The 25,625-nt window shown below is 43.8% G+C and overlaps 1 protein-coding gene across 4 annotated transcripts; it reads right to left on the bottom strand.

Moving 5' to 3' along the window:
* Positions 1 to 1,376: 1,376 nt before the first annotated feature.
* On the bottom strand, positions 1,377 to 24,523 carry zfyve28 (zinc finger, FYVE domain containing 28). 4 transcript variants are annotated; one of them, XM_070979460.1, is made up of 14 exons: positions 24,164 to 24,324; positions 10,505 to 10,645; positions 8,093 to 8,230; positions 7,695 to 7,897; positions 7,477 to 7,566; positions 7,244 to 7,333; positions 7,051 to 7,152; positions 5,414 to 6,958; positions 5,051 to 5,146; positions 4,554 to 4,717; positions 4,353 to 4,469; positions 3,677 to 3,781; positions 3,430 to 3,533; positions 1,377 to 3,296 (listed from the first exon to the last, which is right to left on the bottom strand). In XM_070979460.1, the coding sequence occupies exons 1-14, from the start codon at positions 24,197 to 24,199 to the stop codon at positions 3,165 to 3,167; spliced, it is 3,063 nt and encodes a 1,020-aa protein (XP_070835561.1). In that variant the 5' UTR covers positions 24,200 to 24,324; the 3' UTR covers positions 1,377 to 3,164. The 4 variants fall into 4 exon arrangements, with proteins under 4 accessions (XP_070835561.1, XP_070835562.1, XP_070835565.1 ...); XM_070979461.1 differs by having other exon boundaries at positions 3,677 to 3,778; XM_070979464.1 differs by lacking the exon at positions 5,051 to 5,146 and having other exon boundaries at positions 3,677 to 3,778; positions 24,164 to 24,523.
* Between the last annotated feature and the right edge of the window lie 1,102 nt (positions 24,524 to 25,625).

Raw genomic sequence — 25,625 nt, 5'->3', positions numbered from 1 at the left:
ACCCACACAGACCTCTTCATCACAAAGCCATTATCTCACCGCCGTCAGCTTAACGTATGATACAGATAACAGCTGTGGAGTGTGATACTCTTATCACCGCAAATTAAGTCTTTATTAAGGGCGAGTTGGTAGAAGACTTTACTGCTATTCTCCTACATGATATGTGCTTATTAAATCACTGCTAGGCTTCACAAACCCCCACGTTATTATTCAAACATCAACTTCAGAAGTCGCAGCTGGAAACACATTTGGAATACTTGATTTTCTATATTTTAGGTAGAATAAATAAAAATGTATGGGTCAGTGTTGTGTTTCCCAGCGCTATGACGGACAAAGACCATTTTAATGACGCCTCATGAACAAGTGCTGCCACCTAGTGGTCCCTGTGTTGACCAGCTAACTTCCTACCACAATGCAGTTAACTGCGTTCATTCAGTTATGTTTATGTTAGCAGGATCAACAGTAGGAGAGGTGTTAAACTGCTCATTTTGCCTCTAATCCAGTATTGACATCTATATCTTGGAGACAAAATGTTTTCCTGTGCTGGTCCAGTATGTCTGAAGTTACCCTTGTATTTTTGCTGAGGGTTACTGCAGAAAACTTGCAATGCATTCCCACAAATTATCTCCAAGAGATGGATAGAAACAAAATTCATATTCAAAGCAAAGATATCCTGACTTGGAGGCTGTAGTAAGGCCGATGCTCCGAAAAAGCTGGATCTTACACCTCCCATGATGCAACCAATAGCAGAATTTCATTAAGACCCAGCACGTCTGGTAAAACCCAGGTCTTTCAAACTCAATGTCCCCATTTTGAAACACAAACTTTCTCAGAATTGTACTGATTGAATAAAGGGTCTTTGGAAAGCTCCACACTGATCCACACAAGACATTCATTATCTGTTTTCACAGGCTGAGGTGGTTTCTCATGACAAGTAAACTGGTCTTTCTGTGTAAGTCAGCGTAGTGCCACTTTTAACTATGTGGGAAAATCTGAAGCGCTAAAAATGCGTCACTCCAACCCTCCAGAAAACTCAGAAATTCAGCAAAGCAGGGTGTTGCTCATCTGATGAGTGGGCCCACACTGCCTACTCAAGTGGCAGGAAACACTGACAAATAGTAACTAAAATAGCCTCAAGCAGTAAATGAGCATCTTTGGAGAGTATTCAGTCCATCATTATTCAACTGTATACTAAACTATTACAACAGTCAAGCATGTCGGTGTTCACTGTCTCAACTTCACAGCCTGTGGAGCTGCACATCACTGTGACATTAGAAATGGTTAGTGGACTTTAAGGACAGAAGGTTGATCAATTCAAGACAAAAATCCAACGGTGCTTTGCTGTAAAGGTAAAGAAAACTTATCAGTCGCTAATCTTAAACAGGAAAAAGTAATTTATTTCAATATACATCGCATTTAAAACTATATAACATCATTTGTTTGTTGAATATTTCACACAGCTCTTATCATGGAAATGTCCTGGAATTTTACAAAATAAGACAAAGCTCTGAAACAATAACAGGATATCCTGCCCTTTAATTACTGCATGATTCCTTGTATTTTACATTAAAGTAATTATAGCTTCATACATTACTTTTGTTCTTTATAAAAGAAAAAAAAAACATACCTTTTCAAAGTGATTTTACATGTCCTTTGATGAAAATAAGATCGATCCAACAGTAGGTGAGTGACTTGATTATGCAATGCCTGAGAAACTGCTTTACGTCAGAGCAGAATGGACATAAATGTGATATTTCATCGCTGTCGCTTCAAGATCCGTATATGTAGATCGGCCACTTGAGACCATTCAGATGTACAAACTGTAATATATAATGAGCATGGAAGATACTTTGTATGCTGTCATTGCAATGGAAGCAGATTCAAGAGCAGAAAGGACGTCAGTTTGGGAACAAAATATCCGTTCCTGTCTGACAGTACCACCGGAGCCAAAGATGAAAATAATTTAGTGTAAACCCCAATCAAACTTTTCTCTTAAGAAATTAGCTTTAACTACAATCTAAATAGCAAAGGGTGTCTCTAAAATGTGCAGGACCATTGCAGTTGGTAGTCACAATATTGCACTATATCAAGTGTGAGGAAGAGAAAATCAGTGGGCAACAATCGGCCTGTAGTCTGTAGGCCAGCACCTGAGAAGGCCTCTGGTTCAGAACAAACTGTTCCCAACAGGGGGATGAGAGCACTGAGCGACGAGAGGTCAACTCTCCACTAGGGGGCCTTCAAAGACCTGACTGATGACTAAGGAATCCTATATGTCCATCTCAGTGTGCAGCGGAGTCCCCAGAGAAAACTAAACATGCTATGGTGCAACTGTAAAAGCAAGGGGCACAGCCCATTGCCATCAAGAGGTGAACGGTCAAACTTGTTGGAACCAAGACCCCCATTTCCGAAAGTGATACACGATCACACATTCATTGCCATTAACAGCATGAAGGAATCTCAATATAAAAGCCGTCCGTTTTTCATTTTTGCTTGACTGGGACTGGTGGCCGAGCCTGGTGGAGACTTCTTTTCCAGTTCCCGTATAAACAGCAACCATTTACTGAAGACATTGCAGTGTGGCTATTACCAGATTTATCCTTATTTACATGTTTATCGTGACTTACATTCTTTTGAGTAATCCGAGTCCCGTGGGAGCTCTGGCACAAATGTAGGAAGCTCGCTAAAGCATAAGAAAATATGTCACAAGTCCTTTCATGTACATCGAAAGCAACAAAACTAACAAGGTGGCCTGTTCTGAGTTTGTGCTGCAAACTGCTACAGATGACTGTTGTACAATGCCAGTTCCAAACCTGTTATTGCCTGTTTATCCCCTCTCCCTTTTGCGCCTCTATAGTCAGACAGGCATTTGTGAATCATATGTGTGTGTTAGCTGGAAATCAAACCCTTTGGTTCCCAGTGACGCACCAGTCTCTCCGAAGGAACAGAAACAGGTCGAATCATCGCTTGTGGCTGCGTGGCTGTTGTCTCTGCTCTGTCATCTGTCGTGGCCTTACTCTGAAGCCTTGCTTAGCAGCTACTGCGACGACCATTAAGTTCAACCAGGGCACCTGTGTGGCATTTTGCTTTGTACACAGCCGTGGGTTTGTCCGTTGCATATGCTCCTGTTGCGGCATGCTTTTCGATGATGATCAGACCTGATGGGGTCAGATGCCAGCTTTGTCGCTGTAGAATGGGGTGACGTGAAACATGTAGCAGTGCGTGCACACCCTGACAGGCTTCACCTGGCCATATCGGGGCAAAGGTGCAGAATGGGAGGAGCAGCGAGAGCAGAAGATCTGAAATGACACAGTATGTAATGTATTAGCTATTAACCATATGATGATGACGCACAATGTATGAGTCATCAGTTTGATGACTGAACTACACATTAAACTGAGTTTAGCCACCTGGCTCTGTAAGTCATCATACCTTTCCACAACTTCTACAGTGATGCTTCCTGCGGATGACAGTGAAGGGAGCCTTGCAGGCAATGCAGGAGTTGCAGGCTTCATCAGGCACCCAGTCCGGAGGGTCTACAGAGAGCCAACGAGAAACAGTTAACACAAAGACAGCCTGGCTCCAGTCATCAGTGTGTTTGCTGCAGAAAAAAAGGGGGAAAGGAACAGGCTGACATTTCAACTAAACTCTGAGTGGCTCTGTTCGTGGATTTGCCGACCTTCGAACTGGCCCTCCCGGGCCTTGGCTGCCAATTCCGATGAGGAAATGGTCTCCTGGCAGAGAGCACAGTCCTCTAGCACTGCACTACGCATAACAGGACCTGCTGGACAACATAAAAGAAGACAGTGAAACCGCTGTAGTGTGTGATTGATTGTTGTTTGTGTTAACAGCCCTGTTGCAGAGTTATGGACCAGTTAGAGACAATGTAGTGCAGGTATGCTGAGGAGGATGAGGAGGCATTACAGAAGTCAAGATGAGATACGATAAAAGTATGGATGACTTTTTCTAAAAGGTTCAGGGAGGGGCTTTGACAGCGTCTTTTATTTGAAAAAAGCAGGACTGAACCACTGACTTCATGTGACTTTAGACTGGAGTCAAACCAATCAAGCAGCATTGAGTAGTTAAACCTGCAGTATCTGATCTTTTTTGCCCTTGATTACAGTGGAAACGACACTGACATATTTTAAATTGAAAAATCAAGCACATTTAAGATTTCAGCAATAGGGCCAAGTTTGTATACAGTATAAGGACCAATGAAAACACTCAGCTTTCCCATCATTTGCTTGAAGACATTTTTGGTCATACTAAAACAGTTGTCAGTTCTCTCTGTATCATATTAATAAGGGAAAGACAATGTACTGTGACATACTGTATATCCAAGACATGCTCCTCACCTCTCTTTTGCTTATCATTGTCACCCTGCTCACACTTGGTTGCCATGACTTCAAACAGAGTCTTGAGGATGCTGCGAAGGTCGCTGGCATAGTTGGTCTGCAGCTGATCGGCAACACCTGCATCACACATAATGGATACCAGCATGAGAGAGACAGAGCAGTGGAGGGAGAGCGACGTACAAAGAGAGAGAGGGCTTCTACCTGATATACAAACAAAGAGGCGGTGGATGAGGTCGCTGCTGCTGTGGAAGCGTGATCGGATCTTGTTTCTGGCAGCCATCTTGGCATTTTGCAGGGCCAGCTGGATCTCCTGTTGGTCCAGGTCTCCTGACGTACCCGAGCTGGGGGTCAGACTGCTGACAGGGCTGGAGGGAGCAAAGAGCAATTCACATATTCAAGTCATACTTCAGACGCTGCATTAATGTTTAAGTTAAAAATTTGCTGTTATCACTGATTGTACTGGACATCAACACTCCAACATCTGTCTAATTGAATCTCCTGTTTAAGCCAGTGAGCAAATTAATGCTGTCAACCACATGGGAAGGAGTGACTGACACTTCAATCAGACTGGATATGAATGAAGTCATCTTTTCATCTATCCTGCAAGGACTTTTTAGTCACTATCAGAGCATGGGCAGGAAAAAGAAACACTCACAATCATACGACAGTGACACACGCTTTCATGAGTGATGGGTTACCTGGGAGTGTATGCGCTGCTTGACAGACTACATGTGGTGACCGACACACTCTCACAGTCACTACCTGACACAGAGCTGAGGGGAGAGTTCTGAAAACTAAAGACAACCAAATAAATAGTGGAAAAAAAGGGAGAAATAAAAGAAGGACAAAAAAAACGCAATGGTAAAATAAACACACAGCTACATAGTTAAGGCAACGTAAGGCAAACAATGGATGAAAGCAACAGAATGAGTCAAAATATATGATGTAATGTGGTGAAATAAAACAGATATGTTGATGGAAGACTGTGTCGGGGTCATAGTCCCCCAAAGAAAACAGATCACTCCAACATAAATCAAAAAGCTGGTAAAATGACAGCACACCTGGAGCTCCTCCTGCTGTCCTCTTTGGTGTCCCTCCTTGAGTCTTTAGTTCCTGGCTTGTCCTTATCCGTCTCCTTGTCCCTCTGTCGGCCTCCGCTGGCCTGCTGCCTCTTTTCAGTACCCAGCTGGTGGTTGCATGGGGAGGGTCCGCCCCCTCCACTGCAGCTACAGTCCTGAGCGTGCTGGCCTGGCCCTGGAGCCAGGCATTTCTCACAGAGCTGGAAGTTTGATTCTTCTTCCAGGGTCTCTGCAGAGCAGCGGCAAGAAGGGGGAGTCAACTGGGTGAGCTCACCCTTACTGTGAGGCTCTTGACCTCGTGGGGGAAGCCGGCAAGCAGAAGACTGGATGACAGTGCTGGGGGCTGCAGTCTTACAGTGTTTATCCAGTCCCAGGGCCAGGCCTAACCCGAGACCGGTGGTCTCTGTGGTGAGGGCGTCCTCGTGGCCATCCTCACAGCTCCCACAGCAGACGCAGGAGTTTAGCAGGCAGTGAGTGGCCACCAGAGGGCCGCAGGGCTCAATTTCAGAGGGAGTGGGCCGAGGCAGAAGCAGCTTGTCCACGGCCAGCTCTGTCAAGCTGGGGGAGCGGGGGTTGAAGATGACTGTGGCAGATAACTTCATCCCACCCATACGGTGGGCGATGACCTCAGCTGTTTCGGACGCTGTCCCCTCCAAACCCATCTCCCACCCGTTGGTGTAAGGCAGGGGTTCAGAGCCAGGAGCGGAAGTGCATGGAGGGAGCTTTGCATTGGGACAGTGTGTGTTCTGGCTGCGTGGCTGTGGGCAAGGCTGCTCTGACTGGGCCTCACTGTACCAGCCGTTTCTGGTAGAGTCTGGCCGTGGTCCTGGCTTCCGCTGCACAGGACGAGCAGACTCTGGTGCTTTGGAAGGAGAGGCGACAAAATTACAGGCCTCTCTTGAGATACTGGTGATGCTGTCTCCTGCTGCGTCCAGGTCCTCCATGAGGAAGACCCTGTCCTCCTCCTCCACATAGATGCCTGTCCTTCCCCGACCCACGAGCAGCCTGTGGGGAGAGGCCTCAGTGCTGGAAGCCCCACTGGAGCCTCCTGCCTCTCCTCTGTGGGGTTTGTGTGCTGGGGACTGACCCTGGCTAGGAGGCGACAGCAGAGTGGACATCTCATCACCAACGCGGTACACCATCATGTTGAGCTGCTCCAGTTCCTCCTCATCATACTGCATGGAGCAGGCCAACTCGGCCTCCTCTGCCTCCTCGCACAGCAGGCCCTGTTCTTGCCCCTCCTCCCCCCTCTCGGTTTCCACCTCCTCCCAGCCCTTTTCCACTTCTGCCAGCTTCTCCTCCTCCTGGCTGGGACAGACAAACAGAGCCAGATGCTCCTGCTCCCCCTCACTCTCCTCCTTGGAGGTGTCATCAGCAGGTCTGCAGGACGAGTATTTCTCTTGGACCGGAGCTGGTGAGCCATTTGTGGCCTGCTCCTGGTCAGCGGACAACTCCCCATCCTGAGAGATACACAGGTTCCTCTCCAGCGTAATCAACTCGTCCTCAGTCAGGGTCTGCAGCAGGTCTCTGCAAAAGCATCATTGTAACATATTGATCGAGGAAAAAGGATCATTCAGAAAAATAAAAGTACATTATGATACTACATCCACAGACGTTACCTGATTTTCTTCAGTAAAGTGCGAAAAGGCCGGAAGAGCTCAGACATGTCCTCTGATTTTTGGTCGAGGTTGAGAGGTCCCTCTGAATATACAACCAGCCCACTAAAAAATATGTTTAAAATGTTGTAAGAGACAGAAGGGAACAGAAAACAAAAACGTGGGCGGAAAAATGGAGAGGACAGGCAACACTTACCACACAATGGCTAGTCTGGGAATTGTAAACATCAGTGCGGGTTCATAGTCATCGATCATGTCTTGTGTGAGATAGCCCAGCTTCAGAGCCCTGAGACAACAGCACAGAGGAAGACGCAGTGAGAAATTAACCACTTCATCTCCACACATAGAATCGGGTAAACTCCAGAGGACGTCAGCTGCTCTGTAGGCTGTTATTCTTCGTTTAAAATGTTCAGCCCTCTGTAATCTCACCTCTCCACAGTCTCACAGAAGAGCACGATCACCTCCTGCTGTACATAGTATTCTTTGGGAGACTTCACAGGCACCATGGCTGACACATAACTGGCAACAGAAGAAACGGGAACATAATGACGTGTTGAAAGTTTTTGGCAAACCTGCACCAACAGATGCTTGAGAAGATGATAAACAGAGAATAAGTTTGTTGTAACTACCAATAATGTCTCATTTACCTGAGCTCAAACTCAGCAAAAAGGCTGTCGAAATGTCGCAATGCATCCTTCATGCGGTCCGTGTACAAGTTGAGGTCTCTCAGGGCCTGGTCTCTGGTGATGTTGCGTACCTCCTCCAGGCTGCGAGTGAGGTCCTTAGCCAGAGGTCTCATTGCTATACTCTCTATCTCCCTGTTCATGATGATGGAGCCGGCAGCCAGACACTGCACAGGAACACATACCTCATAAATTATCTCCCCTTGTAAAGAAGATTAAACCGAGTATGATGTATACTATGGCATGCTGGACGATCAAGAAACAGCACAGTTGTAAAAAATTAAATACAGTATATTTATGCACATATAGGGACTTGGATAAGGTTGTTTTCCTCCAGACTGACACTGGAGGGAATACATTACCTCAGCTCCAAACCACAGCTGCCCGGCCAAGTTGTCATGACGAATCTCCTCGGGGAACTTGACAGCAAAGTCTCTGTTGGCCCGGTCGTTGGGGATACATTCATCCATGATCTGATTGATAATGTTCAACACATTGTCCTACAGATGAGCACGAGAGGGACAGAAAACAAAATCGAACAAACTAGTTAGAGGGATAAACACGAGTGTGTCGAAATTTGTTCCTGAAAAGCAATTTCCTCAGTGTTTACTTTTATCAGCTAATGTTGGTTGATAATCCAAGCTTCACCTCTTTCAAGAAGGCCACTGCATCGCAGCATTTAAAGACCATTGATTAGGAAATGAACGAAAACAATTTGACAAGCACATGAGACCATTACAACGCTCGCAGCGACATTCTCCCTCAATAAAAACACTAAACTAAAGCCCATAATTCCAGCAGTGAAAATGCAGTGTCACACACAGCAAGAGCTAATCAAGAGCTTATGTGCCGCTGGCATGTACAAGAGCCATAACAATGACTTACAATGAGCCTTTCACTCAACCGCAGCTGCACTGTGCACTGTAATCTTGTCAGGCACAGCACTGCGTCTTTCTCTGCTCGCCCCGAGGAGAAAGATTAAAAAGCTTTGAGAAGGAGAGCTTAACCGCCGATTCCTTTATGTGTGTGTGTGTCTGTGTCTTCCCTGGCCTGTTCAGAGTACCACCCCACTGTCTGTGAGCATCTCCCAGCAGGGGACACTGGTGATAACCTTCACTACCGTTGGTTTCGAATCATCCAGAGGTAGTGACTCCGGGGTGAAACCCGAGACGCCACAGCCACAAAAGACCAGCTTCTATCCTTTTTTGCAGCTTATCTCTTACTCCTCTCCCCGTCTGTCTCTGACCCTTTCTCTTCCCCTGTCTCTTGTGTATGGGGGCTAACTCAATCTTTGTCCATCTTAAACACACACACACACACACACACACACACACACACACACACACATGCGCACACACATGCGCGCACACACACACACACACACACACACACACACACACACACACACACACACACACACACACACACACAGGCCTGCCTGTTCCAGCAGGCCACACTGTAAGAACAGCCGTGCCAACATAATATGAGCAGCATGCCAGCAACCCCCACAGAGGCCCATGAACAAGAGCCGATAGCTGCAGTGGCAGGTTCAAGTGCAAAATTTTGGCTTGAGTGCAGTTGCCTTCTATTCTTGGAGCCTTGGGGCTGTGGGGTATCATGCTTAATTCATTCTCCAAAAACCCTGCGAGTCTAAACATTTTCATTTCAACTTGAAGGGTGAGGAAAATCAAAGACTAATTTGAGGCGCGGACAAGAGTTAGTCATTCACAACAGTAAAGGAGTCTGAGTTCGATCAATTCTGGGGTGAAAACGAAATCAATTTTTTAAAAACTCAGAACAAGGAGGAGGAAGAAGAGCATCAGAACAATGAAAAGAGGAAGAGGGTGAGAAGAGATACCGAAGAAAAACAAGGTGACAGATTGGCAGAGGGAAGGATGGGGAGGGAAGAGACAGAACGGTCGGGGATCAAGTGATGACCTTATTAAGTGGTTCAGCCCTGTGTGCTGTGGCGGCGGGGGGAGGCCAAGACACAACGGGCCAGATGACGACCTCCCCTCCACCTCCTCCAGCTCACTCAGCATGATGCAGCATGGCAGCCATCATTCATGCACACCTTGCATCACCTTCTGAGCTCCTTCTCTCCCCACATAAAGAGCTGAAGCAATAACCTGAACCACCTCATACAATAACTTATCCTAAATTAACATCTGTTTGTGTACCATTCAGCACTTTTCACATACAGTATAAAGTTACTCAGAAGAAGCTGCTCTTGTAAACATTTGCTAACAACCCACATGACACAGAAAAGTCTTAACAAAGTCTCCTTATCTTATCTTATCTGAAAAGGTGCTCGATGTAAGAGCCCGGCCAAGCAAAGTTTTGTAAGGCAACAGTCATATCAGCACACCTGTGTCCAGGAGAGGGTGATAAAGACGCTGTCTATTTTCAGCTTCCAGGCCTAACCAAAGTCCAGTCAGGTGATTATGTGAATGAAATGAAACTAGAGTAAACATAAGAATGTGTGGCTCAGAGTCAAATCCAAGCTGGGGATTAAATTAAAGGATACGCTCACGAGCCTCATAGCAGCTTCAGCTGCATAAAAAAGAGGAGTGAGAAGTCCCCCCATGACTTCCATTGAAAGCACATTAGGAAGGGACTCTTAATGGGCAGTGTGAGAAGGAGGAACTTTACTCCACTTAAGGGCTACTTTCATGTATTATTTATAATGAATGAATGAAATATCAGTGGTGATTCAGACAGACTGAAATGCATCCTCAGTTACAATCTGAGTGTGCTGATTTCTCCTTCCTGACCTGACATGATCGGAACTGGTTGACCAGCAGGGTACATCTCTGAGGGTCCTTCCTGCCGTCGAGGCCGTCCAGCTCAGTGGCCACCTGATTCAGCTCTTCATCAGCATAGTAGAACTGAGCCAGGAGCTGAGGGTCCGTCCTCTGTGCAGAAACACAAAGGGACACAAGGAGGTCATTGTCAATACAGGTACGGCTCTTCATGAGAAACAACAGCTATGACACAATGCACAGAAACAACAGGAAAACATAATAAATCAAGATTACCCTGATGATTAATTTACTTACTGGCCTTGAAAATAGTCGACTCCCTCTCTAAGTTATGTGTGATCAAGTCTGCTCATTCATTAACTGTGTTATTTATTAACACCTAATACCACAATGTCTGCACTCAGGCTGCAACCAATCATTATTTTCCTTGTCACTCAATCTGTCAGTTACATAAATAGTGATTAATCGTTTAGTTGTTTGGTATATAAAATGTCAGAAAATAGTTCAAAAAGCCCTTTACAGTTTCCTAAAGCACAAAGTGATGTCTTCAATGTCATGTTTTGCCTGACAAACAGTCCAAAACCCAAAGATACTCAGTTTACTATCACAGAAGATGCAGCTTCTGAGGAAGACTGAGGAAGGATGCAGTCCAAACTTTGGAGCTTAACAGAATATCTTTCATTGAGTGAACTTCAGTCTGATCACAGCAAAGCCCTGCAATGCAAAAACAAGACTTCTATTTGTCTCTAAACAGAGTAGAGGCCGGACCAAGGCAGGATCCACTGTGCTATATTTTACTCTTTTCAGAATCTCGTGTCTGACTGAGCTGTGAGAGATGTGAACATCTCCCCAGTGTCCAACCTGCTAGTTGATCTATAAGGTGAGTCAATTATTAATTTCAGCTGCAAAATTTAGCAACAGACATAGAGGAAATCCAGCAATAACACAGAGTGAGTACAATACAATACACTCGTCATCTGCTCTATTTTAACCGTCAGGTCAACCAGTTGCTCAGGAAAAGGACCCGTGTTCATTCATTGCACTAGTTTCCATGAGTGGTGCTTTGGGGAATTAAGCTGTGCACTGTTTAGGGGATGTGCATGAGGGAAATACAGTGTCAGGCTCCAGAAAACCAGCTTGATGCTTCGTGGCTTTCTGACTGCGGGCAAGTCAATACATGAACTTCGTATTATATTCACCAAGTCTCCTGGTTACAACACTGTGCTGCTACGGCACCTTGGTGCTAACAGGTGGAGTATTTCAATCAGCAGAGTTTCACCTGCTCCTATTGGCTGTACCGAGCAGAGACTCTAACTCTTTCAGGCGCCTTCTGCTTTGAGGATATAAACCCTAATCTCATGCAAATACACACTGAAACTGAGAGAGCAGTCAAGTCAACGCAATACAGCTCAGACATGAAGGCTGCACAGCACAGCAACATGCCCTGTAGGGACAAAAATAAAACCAGGTAAGTAGGCCATTGAATAGGCCACCTTAACAACAGATTGCTCTCTAATTTGCCACGGCGGTGACTTATGAGAAAACACACAGCATGGAATATACAAATTCACACTCATGCCTAAACAGTTTTTCAACAAATACGGGAAAGTAAATGATAAAAAAAGGCATTCATTTTGACAAGAGGAGTCAACAGAGGTTAATATAGTGTGAAAGCTCCCCAGAAGACTCGGTGTAATTAGAGAGCCTGGCCCTGGCAGAGGATTTTTGTCATTATCTCCCACTATGCTCTCCTCAGTGTGTGGGGGAACAGCACAGCGCAGAAAATCACTTTGCTGCTGTGTGAACACACAAGGTAGTGAGGAGCGCACAGAAATCCTTAACAACTGATCATTTGCTAACCCAAAAGGAAATAACTGCGATTCAGACTTTGCAGGACCAATTTTTAAAACCACGACACCAACAAACACCGCACGCACTCACACGCGCCCACACACACACACACACATATCCCGGGGAGGGTTCACGTTGATCGAAAGGTTAATGGTTTTGAAAATGGCGACCGCATGCCGACGTGCATCATCACAAACCACATGTACCCGATGACGGCACGGGAGCTTAAAAGGACAGCATGACTGTGCAGACGGGAAGAAGGGAGAGCTAACGCAGTAAACAGGCTCGTTTGGTTTGACTGCCTGGAAGTAGTTTTTTTCGTGAAGTCGACCTGAATCCGGGTATTTACTGAAACCTCTCACAGGACCTTTTCCCTTTAGTTTGCAGTGCTTCCTGTTGCGTGATGCTCCACCCCGTGGGCCCTCGCTCCTCTCTGAATATGATACATGGTGCTGTTCTCTCACTCGCTCTCATTAATAATGAAACAAACAGCAAGGAGGAAACACAGAGATATAACCTACAGCTGGGGTACTTGTCGCATTATTACTGTGAGGGGGAAAACACATTTTGAACATCTTCAAGGTTATTTGGAGGACGGAGATATGTCACGAAATGAGACTAAATCTGAATCAACAAGGGCTATTTGTTGACGAATGGTAACTTCATGCTTTGTCAGTCATATTTTTGTTGGATGGTAATACAGTTTGCAAGAAGGATCATTTGCATTTTTTTAAACAACTAGTTTGGTCCTTTAATGCGTGATGCCTGATCACAGGTAAATCAGATCTAAAGTCACAGAAGAGCAGCACTGGATTAGAGCAGACATTTCTTTTCTTGAAACAAGGACTTCAGTGGAGCAGATACTTGCCAAAATAAAACCCAGTGTGTCCCACAGAGCAAAATCAATAATATTCCTGCACATTTTGCTCATGTGTGTGAATTTTGATGGCTCTGCCAAGTCGTGTTTGGTGAATAAATTGGAAGAGCAATGCAGAGAAGGCATCTAATCCCAACTGAATCAGGCACCTGTGAGTCTGTAGTACAGCAGGAAAACACCGTAAGTGTTATTTCCTAACAAGGTCACATACATGCTCTATATACACAACCCTGACTGCAAAAAAGTCTGGAGGCTGTGCAAAACATAATAAAAACAGAACGGAATCATTTGCAAATGAACTGTTTACTGACAGTTTTACAAAGTGTTTCAGCGTCCATGCATTAACCTCCTTTATACAATAATGTGTTTACAAGCTGGTGAACCTCGCTCCATCCTCGCTTGTGAGCGACTGAGCCTTTCCAGGATGCCCCTTTCATACCCAACCACGATACTATCACCTGTTACCAATGACCCTGTTTACCTGTGGAATGCTCAAAAACATCTGTTTCTCAGTCTTTAGTTGCTCCTGTCCCAAGTTGATGAGGTAAAACATTAAATATATAGTCTTTGTACTGTTTTCAATTGCAAAATTATGTTCAAAATCCTGTTTTACTTATGCTATAGACAGTGTCCCAACTTTTTTGGAATCGCAGTTGTAAAAAATGTGTGAAGAATATGAATAGACAGCCTAACAGAAAATAATCAGCACAGAGAAAATGGTACATAGTATTATTAATCACTGCACTGGCACTACTATAATAGAAATAAATTCAAGTGGGTTTCTCTGAATGTGTAGGCTAATGAGAAATGAGTATAAAGGAAATCTTAATTAAACTAACCAACAGTAAAAAGAGGTGATTCTCTTTACGTCCAAACTGAATCTCTGAGCAGTAGAAGGGCGATGATATCACCAGTCAGGAGTCAGATTTGACTGAACTTTTAACAAGTGCATGACAATGAGTGAGTCTATGACACAAATGTCATGATGACCAGACAGGAAACGGGAGTGGGAGACAGTGAACCCTTTTTCCAGCGCAGGCACAACACGGCCTACGGAGCGCTGGCATTCAGCTTTGAGATTTGTGAAGCATATAGGCCGACGCTGACAGAGGAAGGAAAGAAGCACTTGAGAGAGACGCCATCCTATAGCCTCGTCCTGCTGCATTCCTCACACGAGAGGGAACATTCCTGCAGCATTGCATCACAGGGGCAAAGTCAAAGGCAGGCAATGTTCAAGACATGCTGATTTACTTTGAGATAGACGGCAACGCTTGAGCTGCTTGGTGTTCAAATACCATGGAAACAGGGTTTATCAAAAAGGTATGAAAAGATTAAGTCAGAACGGACAAGGAAGCTGGAATTTCATGTACTGTAGACGTCTACTTCATCCCCATTACTGACACCGGTGTGAGAAGCAGGAGCTGGTTTAAGTTCAACTATGGCCTCGTTAGAATGTGAGTGGAGATTTACCTCACTAAATCAACAGGGTGAACCACAAAAACTAGTTCTTTGGTAGAAATTATTTGTCACTAAATATTTGCGCAGACTGACTGCAAGGTGTAACTACTGCATCGCAGGCAAAGGCTAAAACAGGTCATCAGATACCGCAGATACACACGACATTTGATTAAAATGCTGCTCATTCAATTAGATTTCACAAAAGCAACATAATATATCTAAGATTACAAATGCCAATAACGTTGGATTGAATTACGAAATATTATCAGTTAGGTTAGCATAATCAGATATTTCCCACTCACTGTATATGAATCAAAGTCAGACCTCAAAGGAACGGCAGTAAAGTTTGATATATTGTTTAGCTTCCTAAAACAGCTATATTGGGCAGTTAACTTCCAGCTTGTAATGCTACAGTGACTTCCTGTTTACATATCTGATTGATTTTGATTGGACAGCACTACAGATGTTTCCTGACAGCTGATGATGATGTCAGACTGTTTTCTTCTGCTTACAAACAGGAACAGTGGTCGGCACAGAGTGAAATACTGGCCTTGACGTTTACTTTACATGTGTCAATTGTTTTTAAAAGATGTGTCCAACAATAACTTGCAACTATTTAAAAAAGTGAAAAAATTAGAGCTTTATGAACCTCCAGGCTGAGAAAAATAAATAAAAGATGACAAAAAGAGGAAAAAAAAAACCTGACAAGTACAGATCAAATTAAGGGGATGAAAAACAATAACATCCTATAAGGGTGTCAAAATAGTTTTCCAAGTGTGTGAATCTGTGAGCTGACTCCTGAACTCGCCACTTGTGTCATCCCCACCAATGACAGCTCTACCTTGTGCAAGTGACGAAATGATTCAGCAGATTCAGCTCCTGTCCCCTGCGGCACACCACTCTCCTGTTAGACTCCTGCTGTCAGTTGTCCTGGCTGCCCTCTCTTTGAGATGACTCAAAAACTCGATCCACTGTGGTCGCAAACCCATCATTTCAGACTATTACGCTCCCACAACTTCATCCAGAGTGACAATTACTGTTAAGCCCTTTCAATCACATCATTTTCGCAGTGACTCAGTGAAATTTCTGTCCCTTTTGTTTAACATTAAATCAATGACAGGCGACGACAGTGTGACTCTTATTGAAACGTGTTACTAACTGCCTGCTGCTGCACAATCAACATCGTCTCAGCCAGCTTTCTCCTTGAGCCGCTGATTCGGAGCTTCATTTCTATTCAGACTGTGCGGATGATGGAGGCCGTCAGGCTAATGCTTCATGAACGTCCATAGCATCGGTGCGTGCACACTGAGCCCACTTAAGGGACTTATGAGAAACCTTGCCTCTGCCCTCCATACTCTATTCCAGGCTCAATTTGCTGCCTTCTGGCTGCCTTCCAAGGATCAGAGGTAAATATTGTAGGGGGGAAACCAGTTCACTCTCCTTTCTCCTGTCAGTTGGCAGATCGGCAAAAAAGCAGCCGGATACAGTTCATCACCTTATTTATTATTCAGGACTCAGCATAAAAGCCCTGGCGAGGGCGAGCCAATCTTTTTGGTAACAAACAAGGAAACTTCTTCGACCATTATTTATATTAAGTCTGGCAGAATAAAAAGTGCCCTCTCTCTAAGAATGCAGTGTTATGCTGAAGTGGGCTCAGTTCTGTCGAGTCATTCCTTTCATGTTCAGCTTGCATCAGGAGTTTCTGTCCTCACCTCTGTGTTGTTGTCTGCACCTACCAAGTTATTGATGATGATCTTTCAGGCATAAACGGCAACTGTCACTCTGGTCACATTTTAGGACATATTAATCAACTGCACGTGAAATAAATATGTAATCAAATTAATGGCACTTATCACAGAGTGCTGAGGAGTATTTCTGCACCATCCAGCTGAAAGTTGGATCCACAGCACACTACAGGCTGAACCCTCCTCACTGATTCAGTATATCCAGAGTGGTCTGCCCATCTGGACTGATGGCATAATCTGTGTGCTTGTCTCCTCTCAGAGCGCTGCCCTAATCTGGCATTTGGACTACGCAATGACCTGTGCGTGTGCCTGGCACATGGTTTAGCATGACAGGCCGAGGTGACAGGGGGGCTGCAGAGGATTTAGGTGGCTAAGAGGTGTGTTCAGGATCCCCTGATGGTCGTGTGGTGACATGGGGACACCCCTCTTCCCTGCAACCGCAGGGAAGTTCTTACGCAAGAAATAATCTGGTTATACAACCCAGAACTGGCTGTTCAATTGTGGCAACATGAGGGGAAGAGGGACATTTTAGATTTACAAAATCAACAACGTGACATTTTCCATGGAGTGTATGATCCTGTTTACACATTAACATGCGTCTTGGGCAATCCAACTGCATGTGGACAGTTTTAAGTACAATCCAAGATGCATATTAATGGCAGGTGTAAACAAAAGCCAATGAGCCCTGAAGAGATGACAAGATGGGAGGAGGTGCATGGCTCCTGTCTTTACACAAAAACACGAGCGACAGGAAATACTGGCACACCTGACATTTAAGATTTGAGGATGTTGAGGATGCACATAGGGCACAGTCAGGCTAATTCTGTCCACATACAGTTCATTGTTATGAACAGTCACTGAGAGCCGCCATTGTCCAGGCTGTCCCAAATTACACACAATGACAGCATGGACAGCAACAGTATGTGTGTGTGTGCGTCCAGACACACATCTCTGATTGCTGTCTGTGGAGATTAAATGTATTCGAGTCAACACGCTCGCACAAATTCCACCTAAAATTGCACCGCTAACATCTCAAGCTATCTGCGGAGTCGCAAAATCAGTAGTAATAAACAAATAAATATGCAAATGTGCAAATAATAAACACGTAGCAGTAATCTGTTGGCATCTTTCCACCTCTCCCAATAAAACCTCTTATCCACAACAAAGATTTTTTTTGCCCAGCACTGTTTGGAATGAGCGCTGTCATTCACACAATCTTTTATAAATTAAATAAATACTGTGTATCACGATCTGGCAAATCTGCTGTCACAATGTAATCAATGTCCTGTATCCTTTTCAAAGATGGCACCTGCTCCCATCCTCAGGTCAGACTGTACTTCTGTAACTCCGCAGGACAAAGAGGACACAGACAGGTTTTAATACTCATCCACTGAACACACACTGTTCAAATACAAGCCAGAACATCAATGTTTATCAAAAACCTTGTTTCAGTTTGTCAATTCTTCAGGATTTCTCATCATAGCCGCCCTAGAATCCAGTAAGAAGAAACACTGGAGCTGCTAAAGAGCGACATCGTCTCATCTCATCTCCTGCCAACTGTAACCAAGGCCAAAATCTAATCCCAAAAATACAGGCCTACTGTTCTCCTCCTCTGCCCTTTTCCCTCCCATTCTCCCCTGCTGCTGAGACAGAGCCCAGAGCAGGAGGGGTGGCATTTCATTCTACGGCTCTTCCAAGAACAGTCACTCCTGATATAGACACAGGGCACCTGGAGCGCATGCTGTATGTTGATCAGCAGTGAAAACGAAAGGAGGAATTCAAAATCAGAGAGGGAACAAATTATGACCAATAAGAAACAAGGTGCAGAAAACGAGCGCAGCCTCTCAGTCAATACCAGGACGAGATGATTGTCTGTGTACCTTTAAATCTCACTCTTCTTCCACTGCTACTTTCCTTCAATCATCGCTTCCTCACACCTCCGACAGCGGGCCCCTATTCCCCAATCCTGCAATGAATTTAAAAAGGCCTTCAATCGCCTGGCCTGTCTCGATCTGTACTCGGGTCAGCTCTCTAAATCCCGGCAGCTGACACCAAATCAATTACCGCATGGCTGGTGGGTAAGCAGAATGGGGCATCCACAAAGAACTCCAGAAACGGGGCTAAATATGAAGCCACGCTGGCCGCTGCTCAGCAGTTTGCTGCTCCCTCGTCCATCAGCCCTGTGCCAACTGCGCAGAAACAACTCTGCAAAGACAAGATCCTAATTGCTTTGCCTGAGCTCGGCTCTCGTGGTCACATCTTAGCAATATTCACAAACAAGGCAGGGCAGTGATGAATGACAAATGAAGGGCAAACAAGAGGGTGAGATAAATCATGTAAACTACAGCAGAGCAGGAGCAATTTAAAGGAGGAAATCAAACACTATGATTCACCTGTTGCTACAAGCTGTGACAAAATATATCAAAGAAAAAAGCTCAGATGAAATATAAATGATAGGAATCTGTCATTTTTAAATTTCTAATTCACATTTAAGAGGCTGGAACCAGAGAATTTGGACATTTTGGCTCAGAAAGTGACTTATCTAGTAATTATCAAAACAGTAGCATTATTTTTACGTGGACAGACGAACCGATTTATTGACTTATTGTTGCATTTGTAGAGGTAATGTGTATCAACTTAAAGGCGAGTAAGGCTGGCGATTATTTTCTCCATTCATTGTTAGGTCTACAATGAATGGAATCAATGTAATGATTAATATATATATATAATAAATAATAGATAAATATTCATAGAGCCAAAGGCGATGTCTTCAATGGCTTTTTTGTCAGAATGACAGACCAAAATCCAATAATATCTCATGTAAAATTATATAAAACAGAGAACCAGATTTTCAAATTTCAGAAGCTGCAAGTTTTTGGGCATTTCTGGTTATCGATCACACGATGATTGTTTGTTACATGATTACAAACAATCTGGGAACTGCTCTGTTCTTGGAAAGGATGCGCCTGCCCGGTGCTTTGCTTGTGGTGCTAAACAAAACATGCAAAGGTAAAAAGGCAGCACACACACGGATCAATTTCACCAATGTATTCTGGGCACATGCTAACATTTCACAGCAACAGCTCTGATGAAGACCACTTGGCCAGAACGTGCCAGAAGAAACTGGTGAAACTCAAACTTGCCCAAAATGTTTCCATTAGCTCTGTCGCAGATTTTTTCGAAGCACGAGGAACAGGAAACATACCTCAAATGACCCTCCCATAATATCCCTCATAATAAGACATAAATAGCGATTCCTGCTGATTTAACCATGTGTCATCCCCACCTCTTCATCGGTGAACACTTGCTTCCAAAATCAAATTCAACGGATGCATTTTAAGTAGGACCCACACAGCTGGCAGCAGAAGGAAAACTGACTCGTGAGAGGACGATAAGTAAAAATGTGCTTTGTGGAAACCATCAGCTGTCAGCGATCATTCTGACAGTGTAGACAAACATCTCTGAAGCATCTTTTATGATGGCTTGACAAGGATTCGTGACTACAGTAAATACTTAGAGCACATGCCTCATCATGTTTCATTAAGGTGTTTACAAAGGATTTCACACCATGGTTTCTTTACACAAAATGAATGATTTTATCAGATTTGACATTAAAGCATTAAATATATGTAGATTCAACTTTTGTTTAGAGCTGAAATGAGTAGCCAAAAAAACAACAGATTAATTTCTTTGTAATCTTTTAAACACAAATGCCTGAAATTCATTGGTTCTTGTTTATCAAATGCAAATATTTGCTGGTTTTCTTCATCCTACAGCAGGGCAAATTGAATACATTTGTGTTTTGGACTGCTGCTCTGAGAAAACAAGACATGCCAGCTGGGGTTTTAGGGAATTGTGATGGGTTAGTTTTTCAGTTTTCCCATTTTCTGACATGTCACAGAATGCATGATTATTTGATTGATTGAGAAAATCACCTACAGATTGACCGATAACGAAAGAATTCACAAGCTGCAGCCTAGTTAGGGCTGTAAATATTGTTTTACATGTACATGCTTTGTTAGTGTTCACAACCAGTATGGATTTAATGTTTCTATATATTATCTTTTCACTGAAATACAACTTTTTATTTCTTTCAAATGCAGCGCAATCATAAGGACTGCCAAGAGAAACCCCTGTTGACTCTACTTTGATGTTTTACAAGTCTTTTTTTAACTATACACTAAAATCAAAGCTACAGTTAGGCTAAAAAAACTACTCTGAAACATTTTTTTCGTAGTTCAGCTGGATGTTAGGTGACCTTATCAAAGCAATCGAGCATTCGCGTTACATATGTTCATCCTCTTACTAACAACCTACATTGTTACACACTGATATCTGTTTGACATTTGGATAAGGGGTGCAGCTCCCATCGCACTAAGCAGTCCGGTGGGGAGGGGGGGGGGACGAAAGGCAAATCAGTAGCATCCTGTAGATGGAGGTGAGTGCACCCGGACTGATGCGAGCTGTGAGCCCGTCATGCTGACAGATGAGGTGGTGTGGAGCTGAAGGTCAGCTCTTGAATGCCTGATGGAATAACAACCAAGAGAGGAACACAGGCTCCAGAGGAAGTGTACAGGTTTAGCCTCCTGACATCTCTCTCTCTCCATCAGTCACTCTGTAAGTTTGCTGCTGATGAAAGGTGGCAGGGGGGAGCAAGAAGACAGCGGCCATTTTGGCTGCTCGGAAACCTGAGCCAGGTCTCGTCTTTGTTTTGGATTGCAGTGATGAAGCAGATGTTTGTGAATACTTTCCCCTGATTTTGCCCTCTCCAAAGCCTCTTTGCCTATTAAACTTCTCCCTGCAGAAAGTACAGTCAAAGTTCAACAAGTGAGCAGTCAGATAAAAGAACCCCAAACACCAAGAACTGGGTTAAGTATCCACACAAAAACCAGCTAAACCAGTTAAAAGGCCTGGAGGGAATGTGAAAAATCTCACTTTACAGCAGACTTTGGGTGAGTTAACCATTACAGCCTGTCCCCAGCAGCCGTGCAGACGACCAGGACAATCCATTCTTACACATTCATCTTTTTCCTGAAGTTGGCGCTTTGATGGCACAGTCTGGCAGAACAGACAGGTACATTATGGCCTGCACAGAGCTTCACACTACTCTCAAACACACTGGGAAGGGATTGTGTAGCATGGGGAAAATGAAAGTCCTCCTCAGTGGGACTTATCTGTGGAGGTAAAGAGCAGCCCTGGAAATATCAATAGCTCCTCTTCAGTCAAGTGAACATGCTGATTCAACACTTTTGTGTCTCCGGGAGAACACAGTTCAATAATAAACGGCTTACCGTGGATGCAAAATGACAACGCTGTGAGGTGTTCGACTATAAATGCTAGAATATGTGGGTTGGGCACAGATTTTAATTACCACAGAAATATTTTCTCTACGTGCAAAAGAGACACAACTTGCAAGCTTAGCTGCCGTTCAGCAGCAGGAGCATGAAGTGATCCGCAACCACCTTTCATTACTGTTGTCTTTTCAGGCTGCTTGGCATAGTTACAGAGCACTTCTCTCTTCACTCCTTTGAGGCAGAAGTGGTCATTTAAAACCCACAGACTTATGTGTAATTCTGCTCATTCCCACCATGGCTGTGATTTGGCAGAAAAGGCACTGATATAATAGCTCAGCACTTCAGAGTCAGTAGTCATTCATGAATGTGACAATACTCTGGTGAACCCCAACACTTAGGCCTAACCCCAACAATGGACTGCCAAAACGCTGTGCCAGCAAATGTGGTCAAAAAGAGAAAAGAGAAATGACGCAGGTGCGTGTATGTGGTTAAGAGCAGGTGGATAATATGTAATCACAGGCATTTTATTTTATCCCTGTCTGACATTACTGTTGCAAAATCTCCAATGACTGTTATTGTTAGAAACACAGCCGTCTTCTGTTACCAGAGGGATCAACTTGTACTGCCAATTAGAAATATGTGTTGACAAAACTTTGTAAAGTGAAGCAAAAAATGTGATTTTGTATGCTTCAAACACAACACAGCCAACAACTCCTTTAAGAGGCTGTCTGCAGTATATTTTTACTTAGTTTCCATCAATAGAAAAATCTGCTTTTGAGACTAACAATCAACAGCCGTTACGACGTAAGGTCAACCTTGTCTGTGCCGCAGTTCAGCTGATAAACATGTTATTCAGGACTGTGGACTTGTTCGGGACAAGGAGTAGAGAGGAAAACTTCACAGAGGCTACATTAAGTGTGTATTACAAATGGTTTGCATCATATGGCAAAGTGCTTTTCAGTGGAATATTTGCTCAGTCTTCCTTGTAAAGAGCAAACTTTCCACAATGGGATACGAGCAATGAGGACAAGGTTATGAGCATGCATATAGACTGTAAGCCAACATTAAACATTACAACATTTAGAGCTCAGAATTCTCTCGAGATAGACCTGCTACCGAGTAAATCCAACTTGAGCACAAAAGATGTGATGGTTTATTACTCCAGTGAAACTCTTTGATAATAAAAGAAGCATACGCTCATCAACGACAACTTGGCTCAGATTTATGCAGTTTTGCGTGTGTGTCAATCATCGTATTAAGTAAATTAGTTTACAAATGACTCACTTAAAACCTGAAAGTTAACAAGAATTCTCTCCCTGGAGGAATATTCATATTTACTCATCCTAAGAAGTGCTGCAGTTGGCAAATATTAAACTGTTCATTTAACAAGGTGACCAAGCCTTCGATGCTCCCTCTGCTGTGTCAGGCATGTTTTCACACTCTGAGCCTGCACAGCCATTACTAGCTCACCCCAAAGGTGATGAGTTTGCCTACAAATGTTGAGTCCTGTGCAGCAGCTGATTTGTTTGCATTGCTTTTAACAAGAATTTATCCAGTTTGGGGTGATCTCTACAATAAATGAACACATCAAACTCATTCAAATGCTACAGAGCTGAAACAATAAATCATTTGATTAAATAATAAGAGAAAAAAATAACTATTTTGATAAACAATTTGTTATTTCAGTCGTATTTAAAGCCTAAATGGCAAACATTTTACCGAGTTTCAGCTTCTCAACTGTGAAGTAAAATAAATATCTGTGGGTTTGGGGCCATTAGTCAGATAAAACAAGCATTATAAATACATCACCAGGGGCTTCAGTAAATTGTGATGACCATTTTCTTCTATTTTCTGACCTTTTACGCATCAAACAATGAACCAGTAGATTGAGAAAATAACCAGCAGCTGACCTGATAGTGAAAATAACAATAGCTTCAGCCCTAAAATGCTACAGAACTTTTTGTTTACTTTTCAATAAAACATAGAAATGATTATAACATCATTCTCATTAACATTATGATAATTAGAAAATTATTTTGTCATTATTACTGCTGCTCTTGTTATCAACAATCGCATCATTATTAAGGTGTTGCAAATGATTTATTCGCGAGTATAATAACAAAAGAAATCCACTTGAACAATATCTAACATTAATGACAATGACAGCTGAGGCAGTCAGTATAATTCAGTGTAAACTGGCCAGCTGTAACATTGTTAGCCCTGACTAGCTCTGGAAAACAAAAGCATCAACAACAACAAAGGGAGAGCGGCTGGTTAATACACAGTAACATCAGGCACACGGGCTAACGTTAGCAGATGTGTGGCAGAAGTGATCGGGCTAGCGAGCCACATTGATCGGCTGTTTTCGGCTAGCTATCTCCAAAGCTATGCATAAAAAATGAGTGTCTGCAGAGCTGACACGGCGTGCGAGTCCATGCTAACTTACCTTGGGCTTATACAGCCACTTTCGAAAGCGGTTCATCGTCACCTCGCCACCTTCCTTTGTCACCAACCCCTCCTCTCCTCTCCTGTACCTGTGTGTCTGACAGTATCCGCGGCTGGCTGCTAAGCTAGCTAGCGCTGGTGGGTTCCAAAACGGAAAATGGACTAAACACAATGGACGCTAAGTTGTGCTGAGCGTTACAACGCGGCTCTGAAGGCGTACAAAGAAGATATTCGAAAAGAGCGACTTATTTCCATCTTCCCTGAATCCCGAGGTTGGCTGCCCGTCTCCCCCGCCCGGCCACTTTCCAAGTCCCGACGACACAGACAAGCGGAGCACCGACGGCTCTACTGTTCTCTGCCCCTCTAACGTTGCTTGATGACAGTCACGTTGACAACATTCACCTCCCACTTTCCCAGGAAATGATGCCTTCACGTGCCGCTCCCAAATACCGTGCTCCCACCGCTTTTGGTCGAAAATGTGGCAAAACAGAACATAAGTGTTATCGTGTGACTGGTTGTTTTTATTTTGCAAAGATCTCATCCAGGCGTGTTTACTGAGACGAGACGAGAATCATTTGATTGCCTGTGATGTTTTTCCTCAAAAACGTTGAATTACCTAGTTAAAAAAATCTTAAACTTACATCTACTCCTTCTCCCTCATTGAAAAATATAGATTCAGTGAATATGTAAAGTTATTTTTTTATTTCAAATTTTTGACTACTGGACACAGTATATTTCCTACTGCTGCCAAGTCCATTCTCAATGTTGGAGGTGTCAAGTTGTCTAAGTCACATATTGGACCATGATTGGCTTCTAAACTAGTAAATATGCCATAAAATCATGCTTTTACGTGCAAACCTTAAATTCAAGATTTGGGGTAAATAACCTAGAAGGAAACTAGATAGATAACCAGATAAATGTGGGTGGGTGGTATGAAAGAGGGGGAAGATGATCAGAACTGAGGGAGTTGATCTACCAGAAGGCAGCATTGCAGATGTTCAGGACAGCTACTGAACAATACCTTGGGATCCCACAGGCAAATGGGAACCATGAGGAGGCTGCAAGGAAGTCAGTCATAACCAACCAAATACCTACAAGGAGTAAGGCAGGTCCTGAAGAGTCAGCTGAATGGAAAGAACAAGGTCTGGACTATCAACACCTATGCACTGCCAGTCATTAGATACCTTGCTGGCATAACCAGCTGGTCAGAGAAGGAGATAGAAGCCACTGAGATCAGGATAAAGAAGCTCCCTGCAATGCATGGAGGGTTTCATCCCAAGTCCTGCACCCTGAGACTGTACACTAAGCAGACCAAGGGAGGCTGAGGACTGGTGAGCATCAGGAGCCACTGTGCAGGAGGAAACAACTCAGATCCACAAATACATCCTGAAGATGGCCCCAAAAGATGAGCTGCTAAGTGAATACCTCATGCAACAGAAACCTGAAAACGCAGAAGAGGAGGA

Source organism: Chaetodon trifascialis, chromosome 14 (genome assembly GCF_039877785.1).
Source record: "Chaetodon trifascialis isolate fChaTrf1 chromosome 14, fChaTrf1.hap1, whole genome shotgun sequence".
NCBI lineage: Eukaryota > Metazoa > Chordata > Actinopteri > Chaetodontiformes > Chaetodontidae > Chaetodon > Chaetodon trifascialis.
Note: the sequence above shows the minus strand (reverse complement) of the source record. Positions and strands in the feature narration are given on the sequence as shown.